The 18,062-nt window shown below is 40.1% G+C and overlaps 1 protein-coding gene across 1 annotated transcript in view; it reads right to left on the bottom strand.

The window, feature by feature from the left end:
* LOC112253105 (AT-rich interactive domain-containing protein 5B-like) overlaps nt 1-18,062 on the bottom strand; it is a 64,917-nt gene that overhangs the window by 10,689 nt on the left and 36,166 nt on the right. Inside the window, exons 5-8 of the mRNA XM_024425037.2 lie at nt 11,235-11,365; nt 10,582-10,933; nt 8,139-8,191; nt 7,214-7,311 (exon numbers count right to left, since the gene is read on the bottom strand). Of these exons, the coding sequence (XP_024280805.2) occupies nt 7,214-7,311; nt 8,139-8,191; nt 10,582-10,933; nt 11,235-11,365 (634 nt within the window). The remainder of the gene's footprint in view (nt 1-7,213; nt 7,312-8,138; nt 8,192-10,581; nt 10,934-11,234; nt 11,366-18,062) is intronic.

Raw genomic sequence — 18,062 nt, 5'->3', positions numbered from 1 at the left:
GTGGGAGGCCCCAGTGCACAACTGTGCAAGAGGAAAAGTACATTAGAGTATCTAGTTTGAGAAACAGACGCCTCACAAGTCCTCAACTGGCAGCTTCATTAAATAGTACCCGCAAAACACCAGTCTCAACATCAACAGTGAAGAGGCGACTCCGGGATGCTGGTCTTCTAGGCAGAGTTCCTCTGTCCAGTGTCTGTGATCTTTTGCCCATCTTAATCTTTTCTTTTTATTGGCCAGTCTGAGATATGGCTTTTTCTTTGGAACCCTTCCTAGAAGGCCAGCATCCTGGAGTCGCCTCTTCACTGTTGACGTTGAGACGGGTGTTTTGCAGGTACTATTTAATGAAGCTGCCAGTTGAGGACTGGCCATTTTGAGTCTGTAATCAAATTAAATCGAACCCACAAATGCTGATGTTCCAGATACTCAACTAGTCTAAAGAAGGCCAGTTTTATTACTTCTTTAATCAGAACAACAGTTTCAGCTGTGCTAACATAATTGAAAAGGGTCTTCTAATGATCAATTAGCCTTTTAAAATGTCATTTACAACATTAACAATGTCTACACTGTATTTCTGATCAATTTGATGTAATTTTAATGGACAAAAAAATGTATTTTCTTTCAAAAACAAGAACATTTCTAAGTGACCCCAAACTTGTGAGAATTCAAAACATTAAGAACACTCTTTCCATGACATAGTCTAACCAGGTGAAAGCTATGATCCCTTATTGATGTCACTTGTTAAATCCACTTCAATCAGTGTAGATGAATGGGAGAAGACAGGTTAAAGAATTATCTTTAAGCCTTGAGATAATTGAGACATGGATTGTGTATGTGTGACATTCAGAGGGTGAATGGGCAAGACAAAATATTTAAGTGCCTTTGAACAGGGTATGGTAGTAAGTGCCAGGCGCACCGGTTAATGTCAAGAACTGCAACGTTGCTGAGTTTTTCATTATCAACATTTTCCCGTGTGTATCAAGAATGGTCCACCATCCAAAAAACATCAAGCCAACTTGACAATACTGTGAAATAAACTGGGTGGTTCGAGCCCTGAATGCTGATGGGCTGATAGCCGTGGTATATCAAACGTATAACAAGGGTATGACAAAACATTTCTGGTTACTGCTCTAATTACATTGGTAAACAGTTTATAATAGCAATATGGCACCTCGGGGGTTTGTGGTATATGGCCAATATACCACGGCTAAGGGCTGTATCCAGGCATTCCGTGTTGTGTCGTGCAGTAAAATAGCCCTTAGCCGTGGTATATTGGCCATATACCACACCACCTCGTGCCTTATTGCTTAATTATACCATGGCATTATTGAATACTCCTTTCTGATTGGCTTGAAGGGCATTCTAGAGTGTGCATTATTTCAATATAATGCACGATAGATTTCAATGGCTATAGTTCATTTTTACAAGTTTTGTTTGTGCTGCTTTTCAAAGCAAAAGTCGAATTGAAAACAGTATTGCGTTTGCTGAATTTGATTTTCATAACAGTTTGGTTAGCTAAACTAGTCTGTTTGTTTGGATACCACGGCAACTACTGTAGCTACACTACATAGCCAAAAGTATGTGGACACCTGCTCGTCAAACATCTCATTCCAAAATCATGGGCATTAATATGGAGTTGGTCCCCCCTTCGCTGTCACAACAGCCTCCACTCTTCTGGGAAGGCTTTCAACTAGATGTTGGAACATTGCTGCAGGGACTTGCTACCATTCAGTCACAAGAGCATTAGTGAGGGGTTGGGCGATTAGGCCTGGCTCGCAGTCGGTGTTCCAATTCATCCCAAAGGTGTTCGATGGGGTTGAGGTCAGGGCTCTGTGCTTCAGAACTCGGTGGTCCTTTTCTGTGAGCTTGTGTGGCCTACCACTTTGCGGCTGAGCCGTTGTTTTCCTAGACGTTTCCACTTCACAAAAACAGCACTTACAGTTGACTGGGGCAGCTCTAGCAGGGAAGACATTTGACGAACTGACTTGTTGGAAAGGTGGCACGTTGAAAGTCACTGAGCTCTTCCTTCTACTGCCAATGTTTTCCTATGGCGATTGCATGGCGGTGTGGTCAATTTTATACACCGATCAGCAACAGGTGTGGCTGAAATAGCCGAATCCACTAATTTGAAGAAGTGTTCACATACTTCACCTGGAATGCTTTTCCAACAATCTTGAAGGAGTTCCCACATATACTGAGCACATGTTAACTGCTTTTCCATCACTCTGCGGTCCAACTCATCCCAAACCATCTCAATTGGGTTGAGGTTTGGTGATTGTGGAGGCTAGGTCATCTGATGCAGCACTCCATCACTCTCCTTCTTGGTCAAATAGCCCTTACACAGCCTAGAGGTGTGTTGGGTCATTGTCCTGTTGAAAACAAATGATAGATCCACTAAGCGCAAACCAAATGGGATGGAGTATCACTGCAGAATGCTATAGTAGCCATGCTGGTTAAGTGTACCTTGAATTCTAAATAAATCACAGACAGTGTCGCCAGCAAAGCACCCCCACACCATCACACCTCCCCCTCTATGCTTCACTGTGGGAACTACCCATGCGGAGATCATTCGTTCACTTACTCTGCGTCTCACAAAGACACAGCGGTTGGGACCAAAAATCTCAAATTTGGACCCCTCAGACCAAAGGACAGATTTCCACCAGTCTAATGTCCATTGTTAGTGTTTCTTGGCCCAAGCAAGTCTCTTCTTCTTATTGGTATCCTTTAGTAGTGATTTTAGTTGTTGCAGCGAAATCGACCATGAAGGCCTGATTCACCATGTCTCCTCTGAACAGTTGATGTTAAGATGTCTGTTACTTGAACTCTGTGAAGCATTTATTTGGGCTGCAATTCCTGATGCTGGTAACTCTAATGAACTTATCCTCTGCAGCAGAGGTAACTCTGGGTATTCCTTTCCTGTGGCAGTCCTCATGAGACCCAGTTTCATCATAGCGCTTGATGGTTTTTGAGACTGTACTTGAAGAAAAGTTCTTGAAATTTTCCTGATTGACTTACCTTCATGTCTTAAAGTAATGATGGACTGTCATTTCTCTTTGCTTATTTGAACTGTTCTTGCCATTATATGTTCTTGGTCTTTTACCAAATAGGGCTATCTTCTATATACCATCCCTACCTTGTCACAACTGATTGGCCTTGACACAACTGATTGGCTCAAATGCATTAAAAAGGAAAGAAATTCCACAAATTAACTTTTAACAAGGCACACCTGCATTTTAAATACATTTCAGGTGACTACCTCATGAAGCTGGTTGAGAGAATGCCAAGAGTGTGCAAAGCTGTCATTGAGGCAAAGGGTGGCTACTTTGAAGAATCTCAAATATAAAACACTTTTTTTGGTTACTACATGATTCCATATGTGTTGTTTCATAGTTTTGATGTCTTCAATGTAATTCTACAATGTAGAAAAATGTTTAAAATTTAAAAAATAAAAAACCTGGAATGAGTAAGTGTGTCCAAACTTTTGACTGGTACTGTAGTTTAGAACATTACCCAAACAAATTGTGAAAAATATGATAATGCCGTTTTAGTGAAAGAGCTATTTGAAAAGACCGCCTGACAGTTCAGCCTGTTTTGGTCGGACGGAGTTTTGGCCTGCCCTGTGACATCACCAGGCGGTAAATTAGTTAATAGATCAATAAGAAAGAGAGTTTCAAACCTCTCTGCCAACAGCAAGTTTTCAGTTTCCCCCTCCCACTCACTCCCAGACAATCCTAGCTAAATAGTTGCTCTTTTCTAAGACACTATTTTTGTTTCTTTTTGAACATTTTAATTAAAAAACGATCACAGTAAGTAAGGTACTTAATTGTTACCAATACATGATTTTGAGATTTTTAAAAAACCGCCTGCATTTGACCTTAAATTCGTTAAAGGAATCATATCTTGAGAGCTGATGGACAGGCCCATAGGCTGCCAAACAATTTATAGGAAATAATGATTTGTATTACAACCTCAGGAAGAGAAGGAGAAGCAAAAAAAAATCTAATCCATATTCATCATCACCGTGTGTTATGATTAGGCTGCTTCAAAGAACTGGCAAAACAATAACTCCTGTCTGTACAAATGCAAATATCGATCTTCAGAGCCAAATCAGAGAGGGATAAACGGTCATTGTTCCCTCAGCTCGGGAAAGATTTGGATCCAAAGCCTCTCTTTTGTCACTTCAAGTGATCCTGATTCACGCCGTTAAACAGGGCAGTGAAGGAATACTAAACTAGGGCCTTTTGTCCGGTCTAGAAATACCAGATCTAAAAGTGACCTTTACCATTCACCTAAGGCTAAACCGCATTAAACTGTACACAGCAAACCTTAATCATGACAGGTGCTGAGCAATGGACTGGTAAGTGTTTGGATTAACTGCTAGATACTGTATCATGTCTGCAGTTCACTATGTGGAATATTATGTTCTTTGATCCAATCTCAACATTAGGACCAGATTTATAATATGGTGAAAAGTCTGTTCATCATTAAGTCCTATATCAAGAAATATCTAATGAACTGTTCCTAAGCCAAAGGCAAGAATGCAACAACAACAAATCCTCTGACTTGTTATCAGTATTTCTGAATGCCGCAAGTATGGCACCATTTGCAAGCCCCTAATTGCAAAAAGCACTAGGTTTAAAAGCCTAGAATATTTAATGTGGGTAAGTTATTTCTTTATTATGGCAGGTGGATGAGGGAGAGCAATCAAACATCATTCATCTGAGTGCTATCACAGCTGTAATCTGTCCCGTAGGTTTCTCCTATAGCTAGAAATTTAATCAGGCTGTTACAGCAATGTGTCTTTTTAAACTCTTGTGGTAAGATTCGTAACTAAATAATATGAACACCATGCATAGCCAAAGAGACCAGTGTGTTGCATAGAGGAACTAGATGCAACGCTGAGCAAGGGCTGTATTTAGGATTGAGTCTACTCTAACATGATCCACGGGGTGGCGACTGGCCAAGTTTTTCCAATTTGTTATGAGCCTATACACTAAGGGATATATTTTCAATCTGAGGTGCAGCTTGAGTGAGTGCAGAGGCACACCAATACCACGAGGAATTCATACAAGAATCAATAATATCGTCTGCAATGTATCCAAAAGAAACAAACCCTGCATCCAACCAAATAAATATTTACAATCTAGTGTGCACATCTGGTATTCATCAGTTAATAACTGAAATTAGCTGCTATATTAAAAAAGAATGAGTGGAATTCCTTGTTCTTTGTTATACTCGGTACAACCTCTGAGAAAATTATTCTCAATTGCCTCCACTGTTGCCATGGATATTTCCCCCCTGCAATTACATAAAAATGCCTATGCACGGCAGGCATTAATTCTGCATTAACACAGGAGCTATTAGAGTAACAACATGTACGGTATAAATGTACTGTTTCTGTAGCAGCAGCAGCAGCAGCTCACATAGAAAGTGAGAGCTTAAATAACTAACGGCAGCTAAAAGGCATTGACCTGTATAATCAAAGAATTAGCATGAAGTGACATGCAGGGAGAGAATGCAGCAGTCTATTTCAAGGTTATTGATGCCATCTTTTCATGACCTCATTTTTAATTCAGGGAGCTGAGCTCTGACAGCTAATCTTCGGAAACGGTTTAAATAAATATCATTAAAGCTTTCCCAGCTGGAGCTTTAGACCTTGGGTTGGATGTTAAATATTGATTTTTCCCTTTAAGCTAATGAACAGTAGAATGGCTGCAATGAGCAACTTTCCAAATGACAAGTACCTCCGGTTATCTTGTGTTCTGTTCGTTTTATGTTCTCTACTGCCCGCTGCTCAACACCATAAATACAATCATTATTTCCATCTTTATCATTCAAAATAATGTCTCCAAGGCAACCGTTTCAGATGACTTCCATTGAAGAGGAAAATGGATAATGTGGATCATTTCAAATTAGAGTCAGGGCTTGGGGACATTCAAAGTCCCAAACAAAAGACCAAGATGAGCGCGTTCAGTTAATCTAGTGCAATTACAACCGAAATGTTCCAATACCAAATCAAAAGACGTTGGGAGAAATGCTGCATGCTCTAGTTTAAATCGCTCATTGTGTTTTCAACGCTGAGTAATCATTAAGAGAAATAAAAGATGCCACCAGGGACCAAACATATACTTCACCAAACCCACAAATGGGGTCATTTATCATATACTTCCAAGGGAGAGAGAATAGCTTTGTTTGCTGAGCTAATACAATGAAGTTAATTGCCCTCCTAGCTACTGGAATAGTGAGCCTCAGCTAAAATTCTCATCCCATGGTCTGTCTGAGTTCAGCTGAGATTTCCCGCTCTCTTTCTGACAGGGTGATATTCTCTGCAGTGGAGATATTATTGGTTTGTATTGATTCAGCACAATTTCCCAGCTTTCTGTGGCTCTATTGAGAAAGGCCAGCAGTAACACCTCACTGGTCCCCTCCAGCCCCCTGTGCTGTGTGCTGTGCTGACACTGTCTATACCAGTCCTCCTAACCATGCAGGGCTGTGAAAGGGCTTTTAATGGCAGAGCAAATACAGTCCCTTCTGGCTGCGCAGGAGGTTTAAAGCTGCAGTGCTATTTGATATCATTCAAATACTGTATTAAATTTTGTATGCACTCGTACATAGAGCATAGATAAACCTACACACATTGACTGAGCAATTCAGCCTGACTTTGTTTGTCATTTGCCTAGGTCTATACACATACTCACCCATATGCATGCGTGATATTGCTCTGCATGCCCCTCTTTTGACAGGTAAATCTGTTCCGTAGCATTGCGGAGGCATGAAAATATCAGCCTGGGGGGGGGTTCAGAGATGACTAGCCGTAAGAGGAAGGCTTTATGAAAGAGAGGTTATCTTGTATTAAGCACACAGCATTTGTTTAACCTTGAGAATGTGTGTGTGCATGCATAATATCCTCCAGTCTCCCCCAGGATCATATCTGTTTGCTGTTTGCTTTGGTTCAGGGACCCTCTCAATAATAAAGGCTGGTTAGAGAGAGATGTGTGACTGGTTTGGTGAATATAGTTGTGCTCTGTGTTAGTATGCATGGAGCAGCAGGGTGAGAGAGTGTCTGTGGGCACGGCTTAGGACATCATGTCGAGATAGGAAGGAAGCCTTACTTCCCTAAGCAAAGTTGACATGCACCTGATACTGAGGCTGAGAGTAGCATTCCTCTTCCTCCACTGCATTAGGAAAATGGGACAGCGCTTTGTTAATAACTCACCTCTCGTAGTGTCTTCGTGTGCATGTGGCGGCACTTGTGCTTCCTGGGTTACCACCCAGCTCATCATATACATTTTTCCACTGTCGGCGAACTGTGATCTGAGAGAGAGAAACAGATTTTTATAACGCTGTATCATATAACATAATAAAATGCTGTAACAACATCGTTATAGATGCTAGTCATTTCCCCTGGATAACACTAACAAAGTTATTCAGTTTGCTACAAAGACTATAACACTACTTTGTAATGCAAAACCATCTCCATAACATGCTACCAGCTGTAGCTGGCAACAACCGTCTGTACCACAGCAAGGGTAAGAGGGAAAAGTACAGTACAGTGGAATATATGCATTAAGATGCCAGAGTGACGAGTTACACCATTAAATATATACTCAAACCAACCACACAACTTCCTGCTCACAAAGACAGCAGCAGGCATGAAAGACTGATAATCATCCTCAGATAAAAAGGCTTTAAAAGGAAAAACATCCCGATTACATGACTAGTTTCCTGTTTATAGTTTGCGGCTCGTCTCTCTGTATGACTATATGTGGCAAATGAACTAACCGGCATTCGCAATGCGTTTACTTTTCACATCAAAAGACTTAAAAATGTTGGAAACACTTCCCACATTAGTACCGAACAAATGTGGGGTAGGCTGCCAAGTGAAATGTCCCTGCTCTGCTGTCTCGCTGTGTATAATAGTGCACTTTATTTTAGAGCCTGAACATGGGAAAAAATGACAGACTTCACCAATTTCCTTGACATGGGAGAGTAACATGTGTTTTCCACTTAGAGGGGGTTTAAAACACCGGCATCATTTTGCAAAATGTGGGCCTGACCAAGATTTTTGGAGAAAAACACGACTGAGGCAGCCTAAAGAAAATAAAAGTTAAGTATGGAGCAGGACATATGTAAACACTTACCAACTCATATCCTCCGAGTTTCTGAGCAGCTTGAAACATAGTCCAAAGGTTTACTGTTAGAGGGACAACAAACAGGGAGATCAATGGTATTCAGCTAGATCATCACATACAAAGATACTGTCACATAGCTACATAAACTACAGGTAGATACAGCCTGACACCTAGCTAGCTCATGTAACAATTCAGCTGAAGGGGATTTGAATAAAGACCATTATGAGCATCTGGTAATACTTAACATTTTAGCACTCATTAACAATGTTGGCACAAATGCAAATGCAATTTTGCATAGAATTTTACATGCAAAGATCCAATAACAGACGATATCAAATTGATTATAGGTATTGTACAAAATAGTGATTATAATCAAAATACAAAGACAGTATATTTCCCTGCAAACAATTAACCCAGGTTATTGTAAGATTTTCCAAACAATGACATTGGTATCTGCTTTCTGTAACATCATTGTTTAACATTTTTATATGAAGACCTATAAATAAGGAAGGCTCGCCTAGGGAGAAATCCATCAAAATTCAATCTCTGCGTACACAAAGGCTTGCATTTGTCAAAATGGCATTTTCCTATCTCCGCATTTGACAGCATTGATTTTTCCTCCCTGCTCTTCCGTGTCTGTTGTCAATACACAGGGAGAATTACAAAGGAAGCTGGTGGGTTCTATTTGAACTGCAGAGAGTAGCATTGTGTTTTGCAACTGGATAGCAGCTATGGCTTATTAATGGGGCTGTTATGCCTCTGCTGTAATTACCACAACAGCGAGCAGAATTAGGAAGGACAGAAAAACGAAAGAAAATGGGAGAATAGTTCTTTCTTAGATGACTTGCTCCCTGTTTTTTCTCTAATTCACTCTATTCAACGGGGCATTATCACAACGATAAGGATGACAAAACACAATGTACACTAAAACAGACATTCAAACAGGCAAATTAGAAACAAGGCATAAAGAACCTCTCTAAAGGCAGCCTGAAATAATGCGCATCACCTCCCCCGCCGCCCCACCCAACAATACGCATACCAATTCCCTAACTCCCCACTCTCCAATTTGTGACCAAGGCCATTCAAAGTGTGCAATGTGATGTCAAACTGTACCAACCTTGACACACACTCCCAGCCCCCTCCCTGTCCCATTTTGTCCTCACACTCACTTCCATCGCACATTCAGAATGTGGTACCAACGCTGGGAATAGCTGTTTACCCAACTGAATGGAAGATAATGAAACCTCTTTTTGTCATGTGACCTTTTCTTCTTCTGAAGTCCATTTATCTTACGTCCTGTGCAGCATCCAGGCAAACTGCTAAAGCTAAATAAAAGAAAATAAGCCTCCTTTCTGGTGGAACAGATAAGAAACTTTGAGCCAGAGCTATAGCCTTGCACTGTGTAGAATATGCCGTTCAAATAAAAGGGGATAGATTGAAAGATTCATTTACAGTATTTTGCCTCTATCTACGCTGCGCTGTCTGCCCTACATTGTGCATTAGACGAAGTGAAATTGGTTGCTCTGTGTGCATTTCAGAGCCAGTGGCTTAGAAAGGAAGATGTAATTGAATGGCTTCTGTTAACAATCACACAAAACGTGTAGGAGGCACATCAAAAGAGGACAGGAATACATGTGTATACCGTTCAACAATCCAGTGCTTTTAAACAGTCCTTATCTTAATTATAAACCACTCATGAAAGAAAATACCAGAAACACAATTTCCATAATAGGAAAGTTTTGCTTTGATAAATGAGGCTATTGCAGTGGCTGAAAGGAATAATGAAAGCTGATTGCGTCTGAGCATATTTTGAATTAGTTATGTTTTTTTTAAACAGTCATGTTGCCAAGGACGAGTTTAAACTGCATTATTGGGGGCTTTAATGAGAAAAGCATTATGATGTTGCTTGGTTTGTAATTCAGAACATGTACTGTATGTAAAACAGTTGGCATTATGCCTCGATACAAATGATGCTATGCTGCAGACTCAGTAACTACCGTATGCATGCATACTGAGCCACTCTCATATCATCTCAACCACAATGACCTACTTAAGAACTGCATCTTTGGTGTGAAGATGACATCTCTTTCTAAATATATACATGGGGTTATTTGTGAACCGGAACTTACATTTATGTAAAAACTTGTATAGAGAGAGTAAAGTACAATACAAATCGCGTCTTTTCGTATAGAGTGAATCCACCACAATGACGCATGGCTGTGCCAAGACAATAATATTGAATGACCATTCTTGTATGGTTCTATATATAAGATATCATCTTCCCTAGCATGTGAAACCTCATTGTTGAAACATCTGAGCGAGATGTCTTGCATGTTCTGACCGTGTGAAGAACCCTTATGAATGCACATATAATGCGTTTGACAGGTGTGTGAAGATCATATATCCTATATTCAAAGCTCATATGAACATAAAATAAATATATTTCACTCACTCTGCTTAAATCCCAGGAAGGGGATCCTCTCAATAGGTGTGTCCCTCTCTTTCATGTACTTGTATAGGGCTACTAGGAAGGCCTGCTCGTCTGCACCACTCTCTTCTGATTGGTTCTCTTCTGGTTCTTCTTTCTCCTCCTCCACCTTCTCCTCCCTCTCCACCTTCTCCTCCCTCTCCACCTTCTCCACCTTCTCCTCCCTCTCCACCTTCTCCTCCCTCTCCACCTTCTCCTCCCTCTCCATCTTCTCCTCCCTCTCCACCTTCTCCTCCACAGATGCCTTTTTACAGATCCTGGGTTTGGTCGTTGTGCCCCTGCTGGTAGGAACTGTTATCTTGCAGTTAGGTTTTACCTGTAGGAAATAAAATAGTGGAAGTTGAAGGGCTTACACTCAACGTGAAGTGTGTGTGTGTAGGGGGGGGGGGACTATTTAATGATTCTGTCAAAATAATTATATCACCCGCTGAAATAAAATTATGTCATTCATACAAATCACGACCTTTAAAAATTGAATTCAATCAATATGAAGTAAACTGAAGTGAATGGCGAAGGTGCATAAAGATGGAGGAATTCAGATATTTGTGGTAAGTACATGGTGGCCGCCATCTTTATGCATGGCCGCAATTGAATCAAATGTTAGGTGAGTGGTATACCTTGGTGGGAGACTTGTTCTCTAGGGTGCTGGGTTCTTGGGGCCCCTGAGGCCCCTGACTGTGGCCCTGGGAATCCCTTCGCTGGGACACTGACAGCTTCTTCTTCCGTGGCCGACCCTTCAGGTTAGGGGCTGAGAAGATGGGGACAAAACACATGCTGGTTAGTATCCTAGAGGCAATGTTTCTGGGGAAAGGAAGGCAACCACACACAGAGCCCAGGGAAGGAAGACAAGCAAGCTGATTCTTCTGAATCATTTGTGTAATAAGCACTTCGTAAATAAACATTTCCTTTCTATGTCACAGGAGTGTAGCGTTAAAACTATATAAACAACTGAATAACAATTCCCATCCTGTAAAGTTAAATCTATGAGAACACTAGGTCATGTTGTTGCACAACACATGCACTGATCTAATCATTATTCCCATTATTAGTTTCCTTGTAACTTGCTGATTTGAGATCTTCAACATTGCTAACGACACATAAACATGTTTGATTGGACTTCTTTGTAGGCAGATAATTCCACAGTACACATTAATTACACCATAAAGTATTTAAAACCTCCAAAGTATTTGAACGCCCACATTTTACATTGAGCAACAACTGTATTGTAACACCTTGGCAGACTGCCTTCCCTGGTAACAAAAACAATGATAAACTCAAAGGAGAGAGGAGGCACTTGATTCGAGCCAGGTTCAGTCAAGTAGTTCAAAGAGGCATTTCGTGTGCAATTACAATTAAATCATGTCCAAGGTTAGAGGCAGCCAAGGGGAATAATTTTTTGCCAGATCAAATTCTCATCAAGGTTTGAAGGGAAAAAAATTAAGCAAAACAAAGCCCAATGAAATCGAGGAGGAAGTAATCACAGGAGGTGAAAGCTATTGTGACTCAATGACCTTTTACTTCACGCTCTTTCCAAAACAGCCAGAGAAAAAGGCAAGGAAAATTACACCAAGATCTGTAATCAGCTTGGTAACTGCAAGTTTTCAGGCTACTTGGCTTTGCTGTACTGTATTTTTCTCTCTCTTTCTTTCTCTATAAAGTTGAAGTCTTATAATAACATGAAATCCAATAGTCTGCATAATGGATGACTCATGAATGGTAATACAAACGAGCTGACCTGAGCTCTACCTCACTTAGATTTGTTTTTCACCATGTATCATCAATTTAAACAAGAGATTTCATATCTAGAATATGCCTATGTAGGAATAACCCACGGCACAGACATCAGTATAACCTCCAGTTTTGATTTACATTTGGTTGAGTTGTCAACTATTGTGAATTCAATGTGAAATCAACAAAAAATATCACCATGTCATTAGATTTGGGTTAAAAGTTGGATGAAAAAAAATAGGAAATGCCTTTACATTGACTACTTTTTGCACGTTGATTCAGTGTCATCACATACATTTGGGGGGTTGAAATATTGACTTTCTACCACAATATTGAATCAACCCGTTTTTGCACAGTGGGATGTGACTAAATAATCCTCTTGATGTGGGCCTTTTTTAGAAACCCAATCCGTAAACTCATGACATTGAGCATGTAACTCAGAGCGTATCGCGTAAAACACTTTATGTGCGGTGCACATTTCACAGGTCAAATGCTGCAGATGTGAAGACTGGGAGTCAAAGGTTACATGCCCATTATGATGACTATGGTTGAGATTCACAGATTTCCAGATAGTGCTTTTAGAAGTATGTTTGATTTACACAGCTGTGTGTCCATGATTGAGGGGGTTGACACTTGATTTAGAAACTGATAATGCAATTCACTCACAATTTATAACGTGTAATTTGGTTATAGTGCAAAATATTTTTCTGAGGCAGAACTAATCGTGTGTGTTAACTCCTCTGACTACATCAGATATTTGTCTTTGAGCTGAAGCCATGGGTTTGACATGGATCTGCGGACATCTGTGCTAGTTAAAAAAAAGAAAACATCAAAAAGCTCCCCTCAGACTTTCAGGATATCGACTTCAAATGAGCCTCAAGGTCAAGTGGAGAAATGTGCGGAATCCTTTTATTATTCTGGTCCTGGATGCCACTGATCATGTTCCTTGATGGCAGTTAAATAAGGCACCCTCCTCACAATAACACACATGCATTAGGTCTGCTCTGGCCTTTTTTGGGTCACTGACCTGACTTAAGGTTGAATATGAAGGTTGCTGGTTTAAACCCCTTGAGGAATACACAGCTGTTTAAATGGCCAGCTGTAAAAAGTGGCAGAGATTTAGAGTGCAGGTCGAATACATAAGTTACCTTGGATAATAGCTTGCTCTCTTGGCATTGGCAGACATAAAATAACCCCTTGGGGCAAATCCATCATTTCTGTCAATGAACAGCACCCCCGAGGCATGAAAGTCACAAGGAATTCAACAGCGATGCAAGCTGACAACTTGATCTTTTGATGCAGTCCAACGCTCCTCTTAACGTCTGACAGTACCTTGTCTAATTTCTCCAATTCAATTAAGGGCTAGAACTTCATTATCATTCTGTGGACGGCACGTTTGCAAAAGCCCTTAGACACCTCCGAATGGTTTCTGAAGTTCCACATAGACAGCGCTGCCACAGGATGTGAAGGACTCGTCAACAGTGGACATTCATCTGACAGATTTCCTGAGATTATGCAGCAATGAATAAAAAGAACACTGTAGAAAAGTGTTGAATAACATTCAATCTAAATACTACCATGATTATGTCTTGATAGCTTGAAATTACAGACTTCATACACATACTGTACGCTCCTGTTTTGAACTACACTATTTAAATCTGAGCTGGCAATGGTAGAGCGATGGTGCAATATAACACTAAAATGCTTCCTCGCTAAAATAGTGCTGCTGCAACAACATCTTGTGAAATGCTGCTGTACTCAGTGAAATAAATCCACAACCACATACAAATGAGTTGCCCTCTTTACTGAAGCAATGCTGACGCAAGTGCCACTTTGACTTTCTTGGTCCAAAATAGCAACTTCTCTTTTTTTATTCCCACATGACTATGAAACTAAATCAGGGGAGGGCCTATATTTCATTGACGTACAAATATGCTTTTGAAAGTCCGACATCTTCCCAACAAAAGGGAGAGATCGTTTCACTACAACCCTGTGACCCAGATGAGGCCAAAGATCATACACAGAGAATGGAGACACAGTAAGAAAGCCTGTTAGTTGCAGAACAACTTCATGTTTTTCCTTCAGGTTGAAAATCCCCTCTGAGCACCAGTGTTGTTTAAAGTACAGGGTATTATTTGAACAACAAAACAAGGCTAATGTCCACATAAAGTCGATTTATTCTTCAGAGAGGACATTAGTATGTGGTGAGCTAACACATTTGATCTGTGTTATTAAGTTATGAACAGCAGTCAGCGTCTGACTTGTCTGACATGCTAATAATTCTCACTCTGGCATTTGACAGGTGATCTACGCCCCTCCTGTAGCCTCAGGCTTATTTCCATGCCTAGTCATTTAGAGAAAATGGTCAGAACATCAGATGCATCAAAATTGAAAAGATACGTTCTATTTACAAAAGAATAGAAATTCTTACAGATGACACAGTTTTCAAAATAAACAGTATACAGGGTTTATTTATTATAATCTTATAGGAATTTAAGGTTTTTAAAAATGTATTTCACCCTATTCATAGATGTTGCATAATAGTCGTGTACACTCGAATATTTGTAAGGTTCCCAGAAAAAAGTATTTGTTAGTGAAGAGGCCATGTAGAATATAAATGCAACCACAGCAGAATACATAATTTAGTTGCTGAGAGCTATTCTAAATTTAATGAAGAATGTGGTTTGCTTATTCTCAGTGAACACTGGGGACGTTGAAACACAACACATAATGCCAAGCATGCAATCACTCGTTAGTGATTACTGTTCTACCTGTTCACTAAACAGAGAGAGAGAGAGACAGAAAGAGATTAGGATGGAGGAAGCGAGAGCTGGTTGAAAGAGACAGGATTTGCATACATATTTTTCCTTTTTCATTTCCATTATTTCCACTTTTAGTGAACACCCATTATTCCTGATTCACCCATTATTCAAGCATATGTACAACTCTACAGCAAAAAAAATATCTTTTTTTAAATAACAGCACATAAAATCCCTACTGGAAGCAAACTTTCTGATTGTGTATGTTTTTCCTGCTGGGTAGCTCCATTGATGTGACATTTTCACAGTCACTGAGTCTGATGTGTTTGAAAGGGGGCTCTAACAGAGGGAAGCTCACTACTCCTGACACAGGTCAAGACACAGTATTACAGGTACTCTAGGATTAAACAGACTTCTAGAAATGAGCTAAATCCCCCAGTAAACAACAGCCTAAGGTGGGACCCACCCAGCCTTAAGGTCTTAACCTAATGTTTACACAAGTATATATCTCTCTTCCATATACACTGAGTGTACAAAGCATTAAGGACACCTGCTCTTTCCATGACAACGATTGACCAGGTGAGTCCAGGTGAAAGCTATGATCCCTTACTGATGTCACCTGTTAAATGTTCAATCAGTGTAGATGAACAAGAGGAGACATGTTAAAGAAGGATTTTGAAGCCTTGAGACAATTTTATGTGTGCCTTTCAGAGGGTGAATGGGCAAGACAAAATATGTAAGTACCTTTGAATGAGGTATGGTAGTAGGTGCCAGGCACATAGGTTTGACTGTGTCAAGAACTACAACTCTGCTGCGGTTTTCAGACTAAACAGTTTCCTGTGTGTATCAAGAATGGTCCACCACCCAATGGACATCCAGCCAACTTGACACAACTGTGGGAAGCATTGTGGTCAACATGGGCCAGAACCTTGTAGAGTCCATGCCCTGACGAATTGGGGGTATTATTAGTATTAGGAAGATGTTCTTAATGTTTTGTACACTCAGTGTATGCAGGTTGCCTTTGATCCTCATTTAGAAATGTCACACAGTGAGGGTAACACAGAGAGGCGAGGAGTAAGGGAGATGGGGGCAGCACTGTGATTTTATAAAAATGTATTTGATCTTTATTTGATCTTCTCTCATCCTCTGGCATTATGTTTAACATGTTATTCCCCAGCCAACCTCCTAATTTCCAACAAATTGTGTATTATGTGGTCCTTTCCATTTTCCTCAAAGACGATTCCTTCAGTACGCTGACTGACAGGGGAGGATGAGGGATCATTATCTCTCTAACAGAACCCGGGCTTTTTTGCATTCCTATAGTCTTTGTAACTCATATAAAGCTTTGCCTTTGGATTTCCTTTCATCTCTGTGGTTTACTTATACTGCAGGAGCTCAGAGATGTGAAATATAGTGTGACAAGTACAGAAGTATGCTAGTAAGTGCACAGTGGGTCATTTAGGTAGTTAAACAACGTGACAGCTTGTTATCCCTTCAGAGCTTAATACTGTATACTGACATGGCTTCCAATTGCCTCTTTATGTAAGCTAACAAGTATCATAATGCTCTTATCATGGAAATTAAAAATACAACAAATTCCTATTTGAATAACAATAAAAGTCAATGCAACAATAGCCATTTTCAAATGCTCAAATTTCAATATGCGACAACTGACAACACCCTCTATCCTTTTGTTTGTCAAAAGAATTTGTAAATTAAATTCTGCCACCATCCTGGATAGGTCACATAAATTCAATGTGAAATCGATTCTATTTCTGGGACTTGTATAACCGCAAATATAATTACATGAGAAAAGTATTTCTATGCCCAACAAACGTCAACTGTGGAACATTAAAAACCTATTATCAAAGGGAACAATTTGCCAGATATAACGTGGAGGGCAAATCTAGCCATATGTTTATGAAGATGGGGACCAAATGCCAGGTAGTAATTATCAATCATCATCAAAATCCAGTCAAAACAGCAGGTTGCCTGGACCCCAGTCCCCATGGCAACAGGCCCACATCGCAGCATGTATGTTTACAGGAAATGAAATAGTCCCTTTTCAGTTCAGCCTCTTTCTTCCCTACCTCACAGGTGAACGCAGCATTTAACTGCCAGCATTTAACTACATTGTCCTTAAAGGAAAAATCCACCCAAAATCAGTAATTCCTATAATGAACCGTGCTAAATAACACTAACATGTGAGAACAATATTTTTTGTGAACAAATGTTTAATTTTGGCATTGTACGGTTGGTAGCAATGTGAAAATCTTTGTGGAAATCTGTTGCAGCTCAAGTTGACTACACAACCCACAATGCAATGCTATCTCTATGCTCTGGCCATTGAGATCCTATAGGTTGTCACAATAAAATGTCACAATAAGGTGTAGAGTGTTCGATTTTCCTGCTGGGGGGACAAGGAGACCCCCAGCTATGCTAAATCCATTGACAACTAGGTGCCGTTCTCAAGGGATTGGCAAATAAATGGTAACTATTTGGTTGTAATGGTAACTATTTGGTTGTAATGGTAACTATTTGGTTGTAATATCATCACCTCGATCTTGAAGAGCAGTCAGAACTACACATTTCTGATTATTCCATGCAAAACATTTGCGCACATTAAGCTCTACCATCAGAGTTAAACAGCAAGTAACTGCATGCACCAAAGTCAACATGATCATTAAACATCAATTGTTCATGTAATTTCAGATATTTGAGGGTTGATTCACGATATCTCTAAATATTGGCCACCATTAATTGGATATTTGAGTGATAGAAAATAAAAGTGAACTATTAAAGTATGAGTGGTTTAGGTTAATTGCTGCTGACAGACATGATAGGCTACATTTTTTTTCACTTTTATTTAACCAGGTAGGCCAGTTGAGAACAAGTTCTCATTTACAACTGCGACCTGGCCAAGATAAAGCAAAGCAGTACGACAAAAACAACAACAGA

The sequence above is a fragment of the Oncorhynchus tshawytscha genome, linkage group LG06, assembly GCF_018296145.1.
Source record: "Oncorhynchus tshawytscha isolate Ot180627B linkage group LG06, Otsh_v2.0, whole genome shotgun sequence".
Taxonomy (NCBI): Eukaryota; Metazoa; Chordata; class Actinopteri; order Salmoniformes; family Salmonidae; genus Oncorhynchus; species Oncorhynchus tshawytscha.
Note: the sequence above shows the minus strand (reverse complement) of the source record. Positions and strands in the feature narration are given on the sequence as shown.